At 42.1% G+C, this 14,455-nt stretch overlaps 1 protein-coding gene across 1 annotated transcript; it reads right to left on the bottom strand.

Moving 5' to 3' along the window:
• Positions 1-1,933: 1,933 nt before the first annotated feature.
• LOC142936013 (homeobox protein Dlx4a-like) lies at positions 1,934-13,613 on the bottom strand. The gene is made up of 3 exons (XM_076080035.1): positions 13,286-13,613; positions 9,766-9,962; positions 1,934-2,240 (listed from the first exon to the last, which is right to left on the bottom strand). Exons 1-3 carry the CDS (start codon positions 13,611-13,613, stop codon positions 1,998-2,000), a joined length of 768 nt encoding a protein of 255 aa, XP_075936150.1. The 3' UTR covers positions 1,934-1,997.
• Positions 13,614-14,455: the final 842 nt, after the last annotated feature.

The following is a 14,455-nucleotide window of genomic DNA, read 5'->3' as shown; positions in this document are numbered from 1 at the left end:
GATTTACGACTTTAGAGAAAAGTGTCTCCAGGCCACTGGAGCACACAGGAACCCATACACTGAGCAGGAACATGTTGATTCAGCGATACATCACCGAAGCCTCAGGTTGATAGCGTCAGTTAAAGGTGCAAAAGCAAACGTTGGAGGTAAGTTAAATAATGAAAGTGGAATAGGGTGCCAATGATCACTGGGTTTGATTTATTTCAAATAACATAGCATGTCCTGACTCATAGCCAATGGATTATTGGCAAAAATATTAATTCAGTATTTTAAGGTTGCTGAATAAATTCAGGTCAACAGATCATAGCATATATATATATATATATATATATATATATATATTTAAACTTCAGGAGGTGAGCAGAAAAAGAAAGTGTTGGTATGAAACATTTAAACTGACTGCAACCAAAACTTAAAATCCGTCAGAGAATCAAAAAACAAACATGAAATGTTCACAATTACAATTATGGAGCCGCTGTTGATTCATCCCTGTTACGTAGCCCATCATGTACCACCAAAGCCTCCGGAAATCCACTTCCTGGCCACGAACTGAACATTGATGAGCTGGAGCGTAAGGCAAAAAGCACATTGGCCTTGAATGACCTGCTGTCATTTTTTTCCCCACTATAGCTTTCAAATACATTTCTCGATTTTTTTTTATTACAATGAAAAAATATATATATCTATAAAATTTGACTCATACAATGAAGTAACCGTGTGGATTCAGTGCCTATTTCCCATATAGTCCTAAAAAAAAGGGGATTATAAGTACCATAGAATAAATGTCTGCTGGTTCATACACCTTATCAGAGCGTCTGCTGGTGCTGTAATCAACGTCCCATGATGGCTCTCTAAAGGTCTCTATGCTCCACAGACCCTTAATAGTGTTACACCCTGTCACAAGTACAAAAATAGACACAACAGTCAAAATAACTTTTCTTCTTTCCTTTAGTTCTTTAATCTGATCTGGCTCTGAACGTTAGCAAACCAGAAGGTCCTTTGACTCGGATCCATAAAGACCAAATATAAAGACGCCCTGAAGAACCCTTCGTTTCACACGCGTACCCGCCACACCGTAAGCCGCTGAATAGACGGAAAAAAACCCCTGAAATGTCCAGAATCAGAGACGCAGGGCTGGCATCAGCTTTGAGTTGTAGCTTAATCACAAACGTCTTGCCAGGCCGAGTTCCTCTGGAGGCAGAAATAACTTGACTGGCTGTAATGAAGTCAGACTATGTTCACTTTTTGAGAGAAGAAATAACACGCTCACCCTTTTTACAAATGATTATGAATACGTTTATTATTAAACAAGCCCTTGCTCTATTCAGTGCACTCTGGGGTTGCTGCTGCTGCTGCGACACGTTCTCACTCCCAACTTGTCACATACGGTCGCTTGGTCACTTCCCCTTTAGTGTCATTTGTTAACGTAGTATCTGTAGTCCGATAGACCTCAACACGGGTCTATCTTCTGTCATGAACGTTGCGTTCATGACAGAAGATACGTTTATGTTACTACTTAGTTAAGTTTAGGAAACCAGACTTCTTGGTTGGGTTGAGGAAAAGATCACGGTTTTGGGTTCAAATAAGTACGTTTGTTACGCTGTGTTTCGTACATGACGTAGATTAAGTACGTTGTGTGAGTTAAAACAAGTCAGTTTCAAGCAAAATAAGGGGGGTATGTGGAGCGTCATAGTTTGACGTATAGGGCAACTGACTAAGCTTCTGTATTTGACAAGTTGGGAGTGCGAAAAGCCTTAAATAGTCGTGGTTAAGATATTATATTTTTTAGTAGACCCCACCCCCCCCCCCCCCCCCCCCCTGCCGCTCCAGCTTAAAGGAAAACCACAGTATCTGTTTATTGCAATTGATCTCTGCCAGTTATGTTATTCTTGCCTCCAGAGTGGCTCGGGTCCGTGACGATGTCTGCGTCCCTAACAGTCAGCTCGCTGGCATAAATCCATAATTTGTCCTGAAGTCCTCCAGCCGTCCTCCAGCCGTCACATCATCTGAGTCCTCGGCATGGAGTCCTGCTGGTGTCCCGGGTACCAGTGAGCAAAATTGTTCATGTATCCTCCAGAGTGCACTGGCGCGCCTTTGGCGGCCATGCTGATGTCCCACAGAGAGCAGGGAGAAGAGGAGGACGCGGGTGGGGGGGCGAGGTGGTCTCCCTCAGGTCCACAGGGCCCATTCTTCATGATCTTCTTGTATTTGGACCGTTTGTTCTGGAACCATATTTTCACCTGAAGGACAAGCAAAGGGAAAGAGTTAATACTCATATCGGGGGACGCTGCGGTTACACGGTCAGCGTTACAAACCCCGAGGCAACCGCGAGTGAGACTTTGAGAACATGTTGAAACAAATTACAATTTTCGTCAACGAAGAATAACTTAATTATGTGAAAGACGGACGAATAAACAAGTTCAATTTAATATGGGCTGTGTATCGAATCTGACAATACGATACGCATCATGATACAGGTGTTACCAGGCAATATATTGCGAAATACTGATTTTTTTTCAAATCTAATTTCAGTCTTGGTTTACTTCACAACAGTGGGATCTGCATTGGCGTTCATCACAGTCTGTTAATATCCAACAGCTCAGCACTACTGTGAGAGGGCACGTACACATCTGCACGTACACACATCTTTGCCAATGACATAAAGTATTGACTGAGTTGATCTTTTAACGTCCTGCTTGTATCTGGAAAATCACACAGTGTAGTTATTGATCGATAAAACCCCAAAACATTTTCTTCAGGAGTTGATTATCTGCGGGACCATGTCATTGTCACGTCATTGTTACGCCGACGACACACAGATCTGTTTCTCTAACAAACCAAACAACCTGAATTTAACCGTCCTTCCTCCATGATTGCTTAGCTGCCCACAAACATTGCCTGTCTCTTATTTTTCTCCACTTAAACCAGGGTTGAGCTCACTTTCTTTGACAGTGGGACATATACCGAAAAATATAAGGAACCAAACGATAGTGAATGCAAAGTATTCAACCTGTGACACAGCAACAGAAATCAGTGTTTCAAGACCACAAAACATCTGCACACACTACTTAACAGTTTAACGTTAACATATATTAGAATACGTTTTGTCTGTATTTACTCTAGCTTAAACTAGGACTTGCACTCAATCCATGTTCTAGTTTATTATTTAAAAGTCAGAGTGCTCGTTAAGAAACGGGCAGAAATGATTTTAATTGGAGCGGATAACTTTGCCACTGCAGTCGATCAGGTTATCGGGCCATTTCACTCAAATATCCATTCCGCCGCTTTAGAATCGCGGCACCGTCTCACCGGCCGCTCTAAATCGCTGACAGGTTAACTAGAACTATCCGTCTGCACCACATCACCCCTGTTCTTGCAGCCCAACCCAGGAAGTGAGCAGGTGTGTCAACCCAGCTTCCATGGAATAAAAAGTGAAATCAGCACTATTACAGGGAGGTTAACACGAAATAATGAGAGGCAACACCCTCAGTGAATATTAGGAAAAATACAATAAACGATGATTCACTGACTCTACTGCGCCACACCAATCACAGACACACCTGCTACAGACGACGATGCAGTAAAGGAGCCTACAATTAGGTTCTAATGAGCTGCTGATTGTAAAAAGTTCTAGCGTAACGAGTTGTAATATAATAGATAAAAAAACAGCATTAGTAGGTGTGCCTACAATAATATCTCTGTACCTGTGACTAACACAGACACCGCCTCTGTAGGAATGCTGTAGGTTAGAATCTCAGAATACCATCGCATACATGATAAGAGTACACACACTGTGATTCCTCTAGACACACGGTTAGTTATTGTTGATTCCTTTGAACACACGAGGCAATATTAAGTTAGGACAGACATAATACTATGAGAACATAACAGAATATTGAGCAGTATATCACTTCAATCATTTGTCTGTGGTTAGAGACCGTTCAGTTGCGTTGTTGACATAATTGCAGGGTTCTCAAGTTTCCTGCATGCTGGCAAATTGAGCATTAAATTACACAGCTACGCCTCTCGGGCAACCTGTCAGTTTAGCGGGAACAAAAATGAATCATAAATAATTACATGCAGTCAGCGAGTGATACTGTTGCGTCTTTTGACTTCGCTGTGAAGGAAAAAGAAAGTGAACGCCCAAAGGGATTGGTGCTGCGCAGCCGGCGGCAGAAGAAGAAGAAGAGAAAACACACTTGGCGCCAAAAGTGTTTTCTCCTCCGCGCTGAAAGCCCTTAAAATTATTACCCTGGGAGTTTTATAGGTATTTATGAAGACGATTGAAGTGGTCTATGGAAGATATTTTATTCTATAAAAAAAAAAAAAATCTAATTTCAGACTGCTCTAATAGACTCTAAATATGTGGAAAAAAATGAGCCCTCTACGCCATCATCAAACGAAACTTGACATTTAATGTGATCTCTATTGTTCCAGTGTATCTGCTGACGTCAACCACAGCCGGTTAGGATTTAGTATGGATGGTGGCAAATGCATCAAATGAAAGCACCACTCCATAAAGAAGCAATGCCAGTGTAATTACACCACTTAATGCTTTTTTATTAAGAAATTAACTCACGCTTTAAACTCTCTCTCCAAGTTCTCCAATTTCTATATTTAGTAAATTGCACTCATATCCAAAAAGAGAGATCGTGAGCCTCTATTGTACAATAATCGACAGACACATTGTCATGCGTCAGCGCCTGCAGAGCGCTAATGAAACCCTTGAGTGAGCGCGCGGAGCGCTATGAGCCCGGGAGTCAATCAACAGCACGTTAAGCTAATGCAGCCTCAGTGACAGGATTTCTGCCGTAATTATTGGTTTCATATTCCAGCAGGAACACGGAGCCGACGGCTGCCCCGACGGCAGGGGCCAATGACACCGGCATTAGCGGAGGAGGGTGGCTGAGAGGCAGGCCAGGTGCCGCCATGTGTGTGTGTGTGTGTTCTTGAATACTGGGCGAAAAACGGTTGCTGGGATTTTTTGAAATAGAAGGCGTCCATTTGGCGGGCGGTTTAAGCTGTATGGGCAGTGTGTGTGTGTGTGTGTGTGTGTGTGTGTGTGTGTGTGTGTGTGAGAGAGATGGATAGAGATAGAGAGCGTTTCAAGGAAAAATGTTAGAACCGTGCTACGTGCCATTTCTCAGCAGCGTCTGGGAGCATTGGAGATTTAGATGGAAAGCGGTTGGCTGCCGGCCTAATGGCATGAAGGCAGGGTCGAGATGTGGCGCATGATCGCTATCTGCAAGTGTGTGTGTGTGTGTTTGAGTTTCCATTTGTATACGTGTATGAAAATGCACACAACATATGTCTGAGTAAATGCATGGTTGTGTGTGTGTGTGTGTCTCCATGCATGTGAGCAATGCGTGTATGTGCACCGTAGGCTACGAGCTCGTACAGCTACATATATGCATAGCGGGCTAATTACAGCGGACTGAGTGTTTCAACACAAGCTGTTCTGTGTCTCCGTCTGTTTGCTGTGTCACCACCAGAGAGGGACAAGCCTGAAACACACAACATTGTGTTATATGTTACATGTGTTTTTACCCTCACAAATGTCCATATTTACAATGTTTAATCATTTAAGCTCTAATGCTAAAGTTTAGTCTGGGTTCAGCACTAAATATACATAAATGGAATAATGCCGTGTAAAAATATAAAAGTATAACTGCTCCTGAGAAAAACAGATTAACGTAGCACTTAATTGGTGGTGTGCAACAAGATTATTAAAAAACCAAACTATTATTCGAGGTTAGACTTTCTAGCTTCCAACACTAACTTTGATGGCTCATCGGATGACTCTGCAAAATCTTTGATTATGACCTATTTCATTTTTCATTGAGAAAATGAAGGCGACCAGTAAAATTACAACTCAAACCGTCTCAAACGTCCCTCCCGGCTTTCCATGTCCCCAGAACAAGCGCACTCTGGCCAATGTAAGTCTATGGAGACAAAGCCGTCACGTGACGGACTTACTTCAAAAGCCCCGCGCTCTTCCTGGAGGCATGCATCAGCCGTGCCGCCAAATCGGGCCAGGGCCCCCTTCCCTACTTCCTACCCTTCCTGCACCCATGCTCAGACAACACACATCTTCGAACTCTACCTTTTTTTTTTTTTTGTTAATCAACTACAGTTTGGTGAGTGCATCATCTTGCATGGTTGTGATGTAAAATCTGTCCACAGACAGACAGACTTATTAATACCTGGCAAAGTACTCCAAACCACTTTTGTGGTACTTCCTGCTACAGAAGGTGTTTCCAGGAAACAATACCAACGTCGGCGCTGGCAATAATTAGTAGGCACACTGTGGGAAACACCTTTTATAACATATCGGATTCTAAAAAGGTCTCACCTCGACACTAACTTGTCTCCGTAAAAAAAAAAAAAGGTCAAGAACTCACAGAACTCAAAAAATAAAAGCCCATATTATTTATCCTAAGCCCACAAAAATGTGTCTGCATTCCTCCAACTACAGCCAGATCCTTAAATTGCAATCAGTGGAACTCTTGACACACTGTAAAGACTATAATACAATCAGTCAAAGCCCACTTTCCCTGATCCCGAAACACCTCAAAGCAGACAGACAATGTGCTTCAGCGTGCATGCGAGTATGGCTGGCAGCCGACCGCATTCCAAACCACTTCGCCACTACAAAAGGCAAAGGCAACCGAACGGATCATCTCTTACTCCCAGTGTAAACAAAGCTGCGGTGGTTAATTCATATGGGATCAGGACGGCTCATCTGATGACGTCAGATGCTTTTAATAGCTACTCAGTGCACATGCGTGTATCGTATTTAAACAATCCCACTGTATCCATCCCAATGGGACACCTGTTCAACAGTCAAACCTTCACTTTTCCACACGTGTAATGTGGCCCATCTTTGATAATGCTACAGAGCATTATATGACTAATAAAAAATTATTATATTTACATATACATGACGTACATTAGAACTGCTCTGCAGTGCCCGTGGATTCTGACACGGTAAGCTAATCTTTACATAGAGTTGGTCTATACATTGGGAATGCGTAGGCTGTGTGGTACTGATGACGAAAACGGTTTCGGTTTTGTGCTTATATGTGCTGTGTTATATTTAATAACTACACGGCCTTACAAAGCCAGAAACACAGTAGCCTAACTAGCTTACATATTTGGTCCAATTTGAGTCGAGACCTGGATCTGTCTTTTCGACACGTTTTATTTTGAAAAATGTATCATGTCATAGAAACATTTATTCTGTGAAAATATCTGAATTTACTCTGAATGCTGAGCAAGTGGTAAATAAAGAGTTGTATCAAAATAAAGCTAGCTGCAAGTTGAAATAGCCAACGGCTAGCCAAGCTGAATTTACCCATTCTCTTTCCCCAAACTGTTATGTACCGTATTTTCCGCACTATAAGGCGCACTTAAAAGCCTTTAATTTTCTCAAAAAACGACAGTGCGCCTTGTAATCCGGAGCGCCTTATATATGGATCAATTGGTTAATTGGTTGATCCATACTGGTTGTACACGGCACTCTGTCAAAATGTTTCAGTACGACTGGTAAACTACAAAGCCGCACCGCGGTAAACACCGGTACTGTGCTTACTCCTAGTCCAACACCACTTGTGTGTATAAAGACCCCAAAATGGCACCTTTCAAGAGACACGCTTACGACGCTGAGTTCAAACTCAAGGCTGTCAGCTACGCAGCCGAACATGGGAATAGAGCAGCAGCGAGAGAATTCAATCTTAATGAATCAATGGTACGGAAGTGGAGGAAGCAAGAAGATGACCTGTGCCAAGTAAAGAAGACTAAAAAGAGTTTCCGAGGGAACGCAACCCCAGTCAAACGTTTGACTGTAGTAGCTTCTATTCTATGCGCCTTATAATCCGGTGCGCCCTATATATAAAAACAGTTCTAAAATAGGCCATTCATTGAAGGTGCGCCTTATAATCCGGTGCGCTTTATAGTGCGGAAAATACGGTATCTATTTGAATGAACTGACATCTTGGTAATTCAGTTTTTTTTTCTTCAATTGATCTAAATGGGCAGTAGCTAAATCCATTCACGAAGAAGGGGAAAAAACTGCTAACACCTGCTAAAGGTAGCTAGCTTAGCAGCTAAAGGTAGCTAGCTTAGCAGCTCTCATTAGCTGCTATATCATCTTCTGGTAAGTTTAAGGTTCCTTTATTTTACATACTTTAATGTATGAAACCGTTAAAGTTGTATATTGATTTTGATAAAAGCGGAACATTAGTTGACAGATAGACAGACACCTTGCTAAACATTGATAGCATAGCTGAAAATACGTATTCTATCCTATGAAGCTGTTATGGCTAACGTGTTAGCAACATCAAATCAAAGAAGCTGAAAGAACACATTCTGCTAGTAGACAGTGTTTTTCCTTCTTTTACTTCCTGAGGACTAACCAAAGGAAGAGTGCAGTATCTTCATTTTTAAGGTGTTATATTCCATAGCGAAACTTAATATCATTTTTTTTCTCAACTTTGGGGCTTGTGTATTTATTGCTACTGCTCTTTGCCTCTGTAGCACGGAGCATGACGTCTGAATCGACTAAATGGGAAGGCAAAGCAAGATTATGACTATCTGGACATAGTCAATGTGTTTTATTTTCTGCTTATTGTTAATAATGGCACAAGTTCTTTCAAAATAGATCCTATTTTAAAGAAACTCTCCTATGAAACGGAACTATTTCCCTCTACATTAAAGACAATGAGGAAACAGTCAGAGAAACAGACCGTGACTGTCTAAAGTCACCAAACAGTCTCCCTACAGGCCACACGGACACGTTTGTCTTTACTCAGATTAATGAGATTGTGATTCAGACGGAAAAGAGGAACGGAAATGTTTGCAATAAGGCAAAACAAAAAATAAACATGCAATGCCAATATCTGTCCTGTTGATTGGGGGATTGTTTCCAGAGCTATAATCAAATGGATAATATCAATGGACTTTAGCAAATTAGACATTTATTTGTAGGAAAATGTCTAATGACTGTATGAATTCCAAGAGGCTTAAAAAGCATAATTCGTCCAACACGACAGCCTCCATTGTGTCGGGTTCATTGACTTTATGTGACAGACAAAATGGCCACCATGAGGCTTTTATTTGGCTTTGACAGCACGCGTATGTTTGTGTGTCTGTGTGCGTGCGTGCACGTTGTGGGAGAAAAGAAACGGATCAAAAAGCATTGAGAGGCAAACCAAGTCTTCCCCTTAACCTCGACTGCAGACATAATAATGTAGATTCACAGTTACAACCCACACAGGCTTCTGTGTTTCACTGAGAACCAAAGAACACTTTAGTTCAAATCTGCAGAAACAAGTCAACGACGGGACGGATTCACATTCTAGAATGAATCTCACGGCTATTTTCCATAGAAATAAAAAGGTGTACGTTGTATTGATACTGATGTTTCAGTCATGCATTGCAGGGTTTCAGTGATTCACAGTGAGTCATGCATTCTTAGAGTGAGATGATACACATACACCCTAAATTAGAGAAATTAACTAACACTTAGTTCAAATTAGATGTTTACTGCTCCTGTCATCACAGAAGAGTTGTGTTTTTTACCTTCACCAATGTGGGTTTTTTATTTTTTAATTCCTCATATAAGTATAAAATGTTACTTCATTTTTGTCCTTTTGTGCTTGCGTTCATTAGGGAAATCATCTTTTAATTTTCCACGAATCCTCTCCAACAATGACTCATTTTTAGCCTTTTTTTTAAAGTTCAGAGTGTATCCAGCTCAAAGTGTACCTGGGTCTGCGTCAGGCCCATTTTGGCCGCCAGGTCGGCCCTCTCGGGCAGAGCGAGGTACTGGGTCTGCTGGAAGCGCTGGTTGAGGGCCTGGAGCTGCAGGCTGGAGTAAATGGTGCGAGGCTTCCTGATCTTCTTCCCCTTCCCGTTCAGCCGCACCTCCCCGTTCTCGATCACCGTCGTGGGCTTCTCGTGTTCTGGAGGAGAGGAGCGAGATAAATGTCAACACGGAGTTTCTGTGGGGGACAGAATTTTACACTGAGAGTACCAGACACCGTAATACAGCAAGAAAAACCCCAAAAACATCAGTCGCAGTGTTTCATCTCACGCGTCCTTCAACAAGAAACTGAACCTCTTTTTAAAATGTCTTCGCTTGTTATCTACCGACAAGTTTTGTGACACATTTTTAGCTTTTTGTGCCTTTTTTCCTCATCATGTGTGGTTTTGTTTTTATGATTGCTTATGAACAACATTTCTATCCCATAAAAACAGTTACGTAACATGTCAGTACTATGTAGATATAAAAGAAAACCAGAAATCCATTTCTCTGTTAGAGTGTAAACAGCAACATTCATTCATTTCACAGGACATTTGTACGTCTGTTTAAAAAAAAAAAAAAAAACCCATAAAGGAACACTCAGGCTCAACCGTTTACAGCAAAGCAGTTCAACTCATCTAGGATTCAACCACAAAACGGAATCAAACTGCGGTGTCAGCAGTGGGCGAAAATCTGAATTTGAATGTTTCAAAACATAGAATTTGTAAAATTCTGCGACAACAAAACAATCCTGTGAGAACATATGTTGGTGGATTTAAAATGCCACGAAGTGCAATTCAGTGTCATGAAATATGATGTCACGAGTGTAATGAAAAGATGAATCCTCTTTTTACTTTCGGCCCGGCCGAGACAGCTTCTTTCACTTTTTTTTTTCTCTCTCTCTGTACAACCGTGTCCGTCCGCCCACGCTGATCTCTGTTATGACATGAGCTCATAGCCTGCAGTGGCAGGAGAGAACAGCTGTGGACGAGCCGAGGGCCCCACAAGACGCTCGGGTTCTGTAACAGAGACGCGAGGGACGGCAGCGCTGCGACACCGAAGGGGGGGGACACAAAGGGCACTCCGAGATGGGCCACTTTTTTTGGAAAAGAAGATGTGAGAATGTACATTTTCTGACCAGCACGACTGTGTTTTTAACCCGTGTGTTTTGTTGGCTTTGCTTCATTGTTTAGGGTCCCTCAGACCACCCTGCTTGTAAAATAAACCATTGATTGATTTTTTTATTTTTCTATGGGTCTTACCTTATTAAGACCAAACATGTAGAGAGGTATTTAAGTGGAGCCCCACTTAAATACAAGAAACTACAGAAACTACAGAAATAACCATATTTGTTTCTCTAAAGGTTCTTCACAGACAAACGGATGAGTGTTCAGTTGGACACCAGCGTTTGACTTGATAACCGTTATAAAACTCCAATAAGAGAAATTGAATTAATTTATTTGGGAACTGGGAGCAGTGCTGCATGTAAAGTACTGCGCTGTCGACGCCACTCCCAAAGAATATGATAATCTATCGTGTTTAATGTTTCACAGCTGACGGAAGTAATGCAGCATTTTCTGTTGCGGACTTCTGAAATATGTTGTCAGTTTAAAGTGAAGCAACTTTTTTGCAAGATTAGAAAATTGGAGTATAATTGTGATAAAGCAATATCAAGTGTGTTTCTTGTGCTGGGGTCTTTTTGTTATTTCTAGTAACAGCACTTTATTTGTCGAGATGAGCTGAGAATGCCAGTTGAAAGTGCTGAGGCGGGGCTTTCACTCACTATTGATCATACAAAAAACGTTCTGAAAGAAATTTTGAATTTAACTTTGAATTAAATGATTTACAGTCGTAGATATAGAAACAATGGAAATGGCACAAATTTGAGTTGGGATGACATCACTTTACGTAAAAATAAATAGACGTTTAGTTTCTGACATGTTTCTGCTCTATTTAAATGTATAAATGTGTAACAATATTTGTACATCCGTGAACTGTTCTATAATATTTTGACTGATTATCACTAAAGATTTGTTTTTTATAGGCACCGTTTTTCTTGTATTTTGGCAACTTTGCACTATTTTAAATGAACAAAATAAGAAGTCAGACTTATTACTGAGTTTGTGCTGAGGCCGTGCACGTGTAGTAGAAGAAGAGGAAAGAAAAAGACATGTGCTTCAGTCCAATATTTCTCTAATTGAATATGTAAACAAGGTATTATAATAATAATAATTATTATTATTAGCAATAGTAGTACATGATCAGGCTCTACATCTGTTAACAATCATGTAACATGTTTGACGATTGACAAGCAGCCACTTCCGGATCGCTCTTCTTCACTACCAATTATCAGAACAATGAAGGATCTAATAAAACAAGTGAATCATATCAACGTAATGATTTTTTTGTTGTTGCATTTTTTTAAAACGCAATGTCACTTTCTTAAAGACATACGCCATCAGACATAAAAGTATATATTTAAATGGCTGGTCCGTGAATTAAAGTCATCGTTATCTCTCACAGCGGGGAAAGGTTGAAAAGTAACCTTAAAAAAAAATGGATTATTAAAATAAACAGTTTTGTCTCAAATGTTATTGGTGTGGTATTTTATTTAGAAAGAAATACAAATCTATAAAATACAGAAAGTATTTCTGGTTCAATTAACTTTAAAAATATATATTTCTGGTCATCTTGTGTGATTATTATTATTACTACTATTATTACTACAGGCCTCTTGGTGTGTGTGTGGAGCAGCATCGGGGCGGATGTTATCCGGGAGAAGATGGGCTGAGGGTTTGGGTTCGGAGGGGCCGCAGCTCCCGGGCCGCTGCGGGACACCGCAGGCCCGGTGTCGGCTGCTGCTTGTGGAGAGTCGCACGGTCTCCGCGGGCCTTGAACTCATCTCCCGACCAACCCCAAAGTACACTAAACACGGCGCTGTGGCCGAGCTGTGTGTGGATCCAATTATTCTGCTCCACTGTGGTTAATTTTTATGTTTTTCTTTTTACACCATAGAAACCATTTCCACCATTATATATATAAAACATCTGTGAATAATAATCCCCCCCCCACCCCCCGGGATTTCTCTTAAATTCAGTTTGTGCGTATTGATGCATTTGAGGTCTTCTGTGATAGTAGAAGCAATATCATTTTAACTTGAGCCGTTTTTTTAAGTCGACACAAAGAAATATATTAAAATGTAAAAATGCGGGGCCCATTAAAATATCACAAGTCACGTCCTAATGAAACAAACGGTTCTGATTGGCTAAGAGTTCTCCCCTTCTTTGTTTTCCTTTATTTTCTTGGAGATCTGTCAGCTCCGACTCAGCGGCACCCGAGAAGCCGTTACACAAATGAGCGATGTCCACAAGGTCATTAAGCCCATGTTTAGTAAATATTTACAGGATCGACCACTGAGCACGCTGTAGATGTAACAGAAAAATGTGCAAAATATTTTATGAAACGTCCTTTTATCAAACCTACCCGCATCATCCAGTCTGCTGTGTCCAAGCGCGCCGCCGTGACCCCCGTGCTGATAGGGCAGGTAGGCACCGTGGTGGTGCGCGCTCACGGTGCTGTGATAGGCCGGGTATCCCAGCGGGCGACCGTACGAGGCGGCACCGGAGGAGAAGGGTCCGTCGTGCTGCGAGGGGCCGACCGCGTGCAGACCGTGGACCGGGTAATGGTTGTGGGACAGGCCGGGGGACGGCTGCTGGTGTCCGGGGTAGCCGTGGCCGCCGAACTCCAAAAACGCCGATTTGGAGGGATCAGGCTGGACCAAAGAGTCCGATATAGAGCTCATAGTCATCATTGGGGAGATGTGCAAGGGATGTGGTGGGAAATGAGAAAAGGGGTCAGCTACGACCTCCAGGCGGGGGTCATCATGAAGCAACCCTCCATCAATATAAAAAACGGTCTGTAGACTTTAAGAGACGTGTTCAAGTTCCCAAAAACCAACAGCAGCTTAAAAAAATGTCCTTTACCTTCGACTAATGTCAACACACTCCTGCTGAATGAATTAAGCGGCTTTAGGTGTGTTTGCCCTCCGCTACATCCCCGCTGAACGGTCCTCAAACGCGACGCTCTGTGTTTGATAGTATTGAGGCGGACGATACGCAGGACGGGCTGTGCAGCACAGACTCGATAAGAAAACAACAACAAGAAGTTCCGACAAAAAAGGGCCGTTAAACTGATTTTTAATATCCTTCCAGTCGGATTATCCTCCTCCTTCTTCTTCCTCCAAAACAACCCGCCTTTAGATGCTCGTTTCCTCCCGTGTTGTGAAGAGGCGTGTGGCGGCCGAGTGTGTTCCTCCTCTTCCTCGGAGCGCACTGTGAGTCTGCATCGAACATTCTCTGCCTCCCACTTGGCGCGCACACCGCGCGCTCATTGGCTGCAGCGCCTCGCCGTGTCACGCGAGTCAAACTAATGACAATCTTGCGCGAGCGGTGGACCCGGCTCCTCTCGGGTGTCTTTTTTTTGGGCGGAGAGCGAAGGCCTTAATGCCCGCAGTAAAAAAGAAGTCTGAAGGGAAGAGCCAGTTTAACCATTAAAATATAATTTAGCGAGTGTGAAAATCTGGACCAATGAGATGTTCAGTGGCCTTCAAGGCCGTCGTTTTTTTCAAATTAAGTAACTTCAGACAATTGAGGA

Source organism: Anarhichas minor, unplaced genomic scaffold (assembly GCF_050575085.1).
Source record: "Anarhichas minor isolate MPS153535 unplaced genomic scaffold, ASM5057508v1 ptg000007l, whole genome shotgun sequence".
Lineage (NCBI taxonomy): Eukaryota > Metazoa > Chordata > Actinopteri > Perciformes > Anarhichadidae > Anarhichas > Anarhichas minor.
Note: the sequence above shows the minus strand (reverse complement) of the source record. Positions and strands in the feature narration are given on the sequence as shown.

Coding starts and splice junctions, on each gene's coding strand:
- LOC142936013 (XM_076080035.1), bottom strand. CDS start 13,613: ATGATGACTATGAGCTCTATATCGGACTCTTTGGTCCAGCCTGATCCC. Junction 9,963..13,285: donor CAGCAGACTGGATGATGCGG/GTAGGTTTGATA, acceptor CCTCTCCTCCAG/AACACGAGAAGCCCACGACG. Junction 2,241..9,765: donor TGGGCCTGACGCAGACCCAG/GTACACTTTGAG, acceptor CTTGTCCTTCAG/GTGAAAATATGGTTCCAGAA.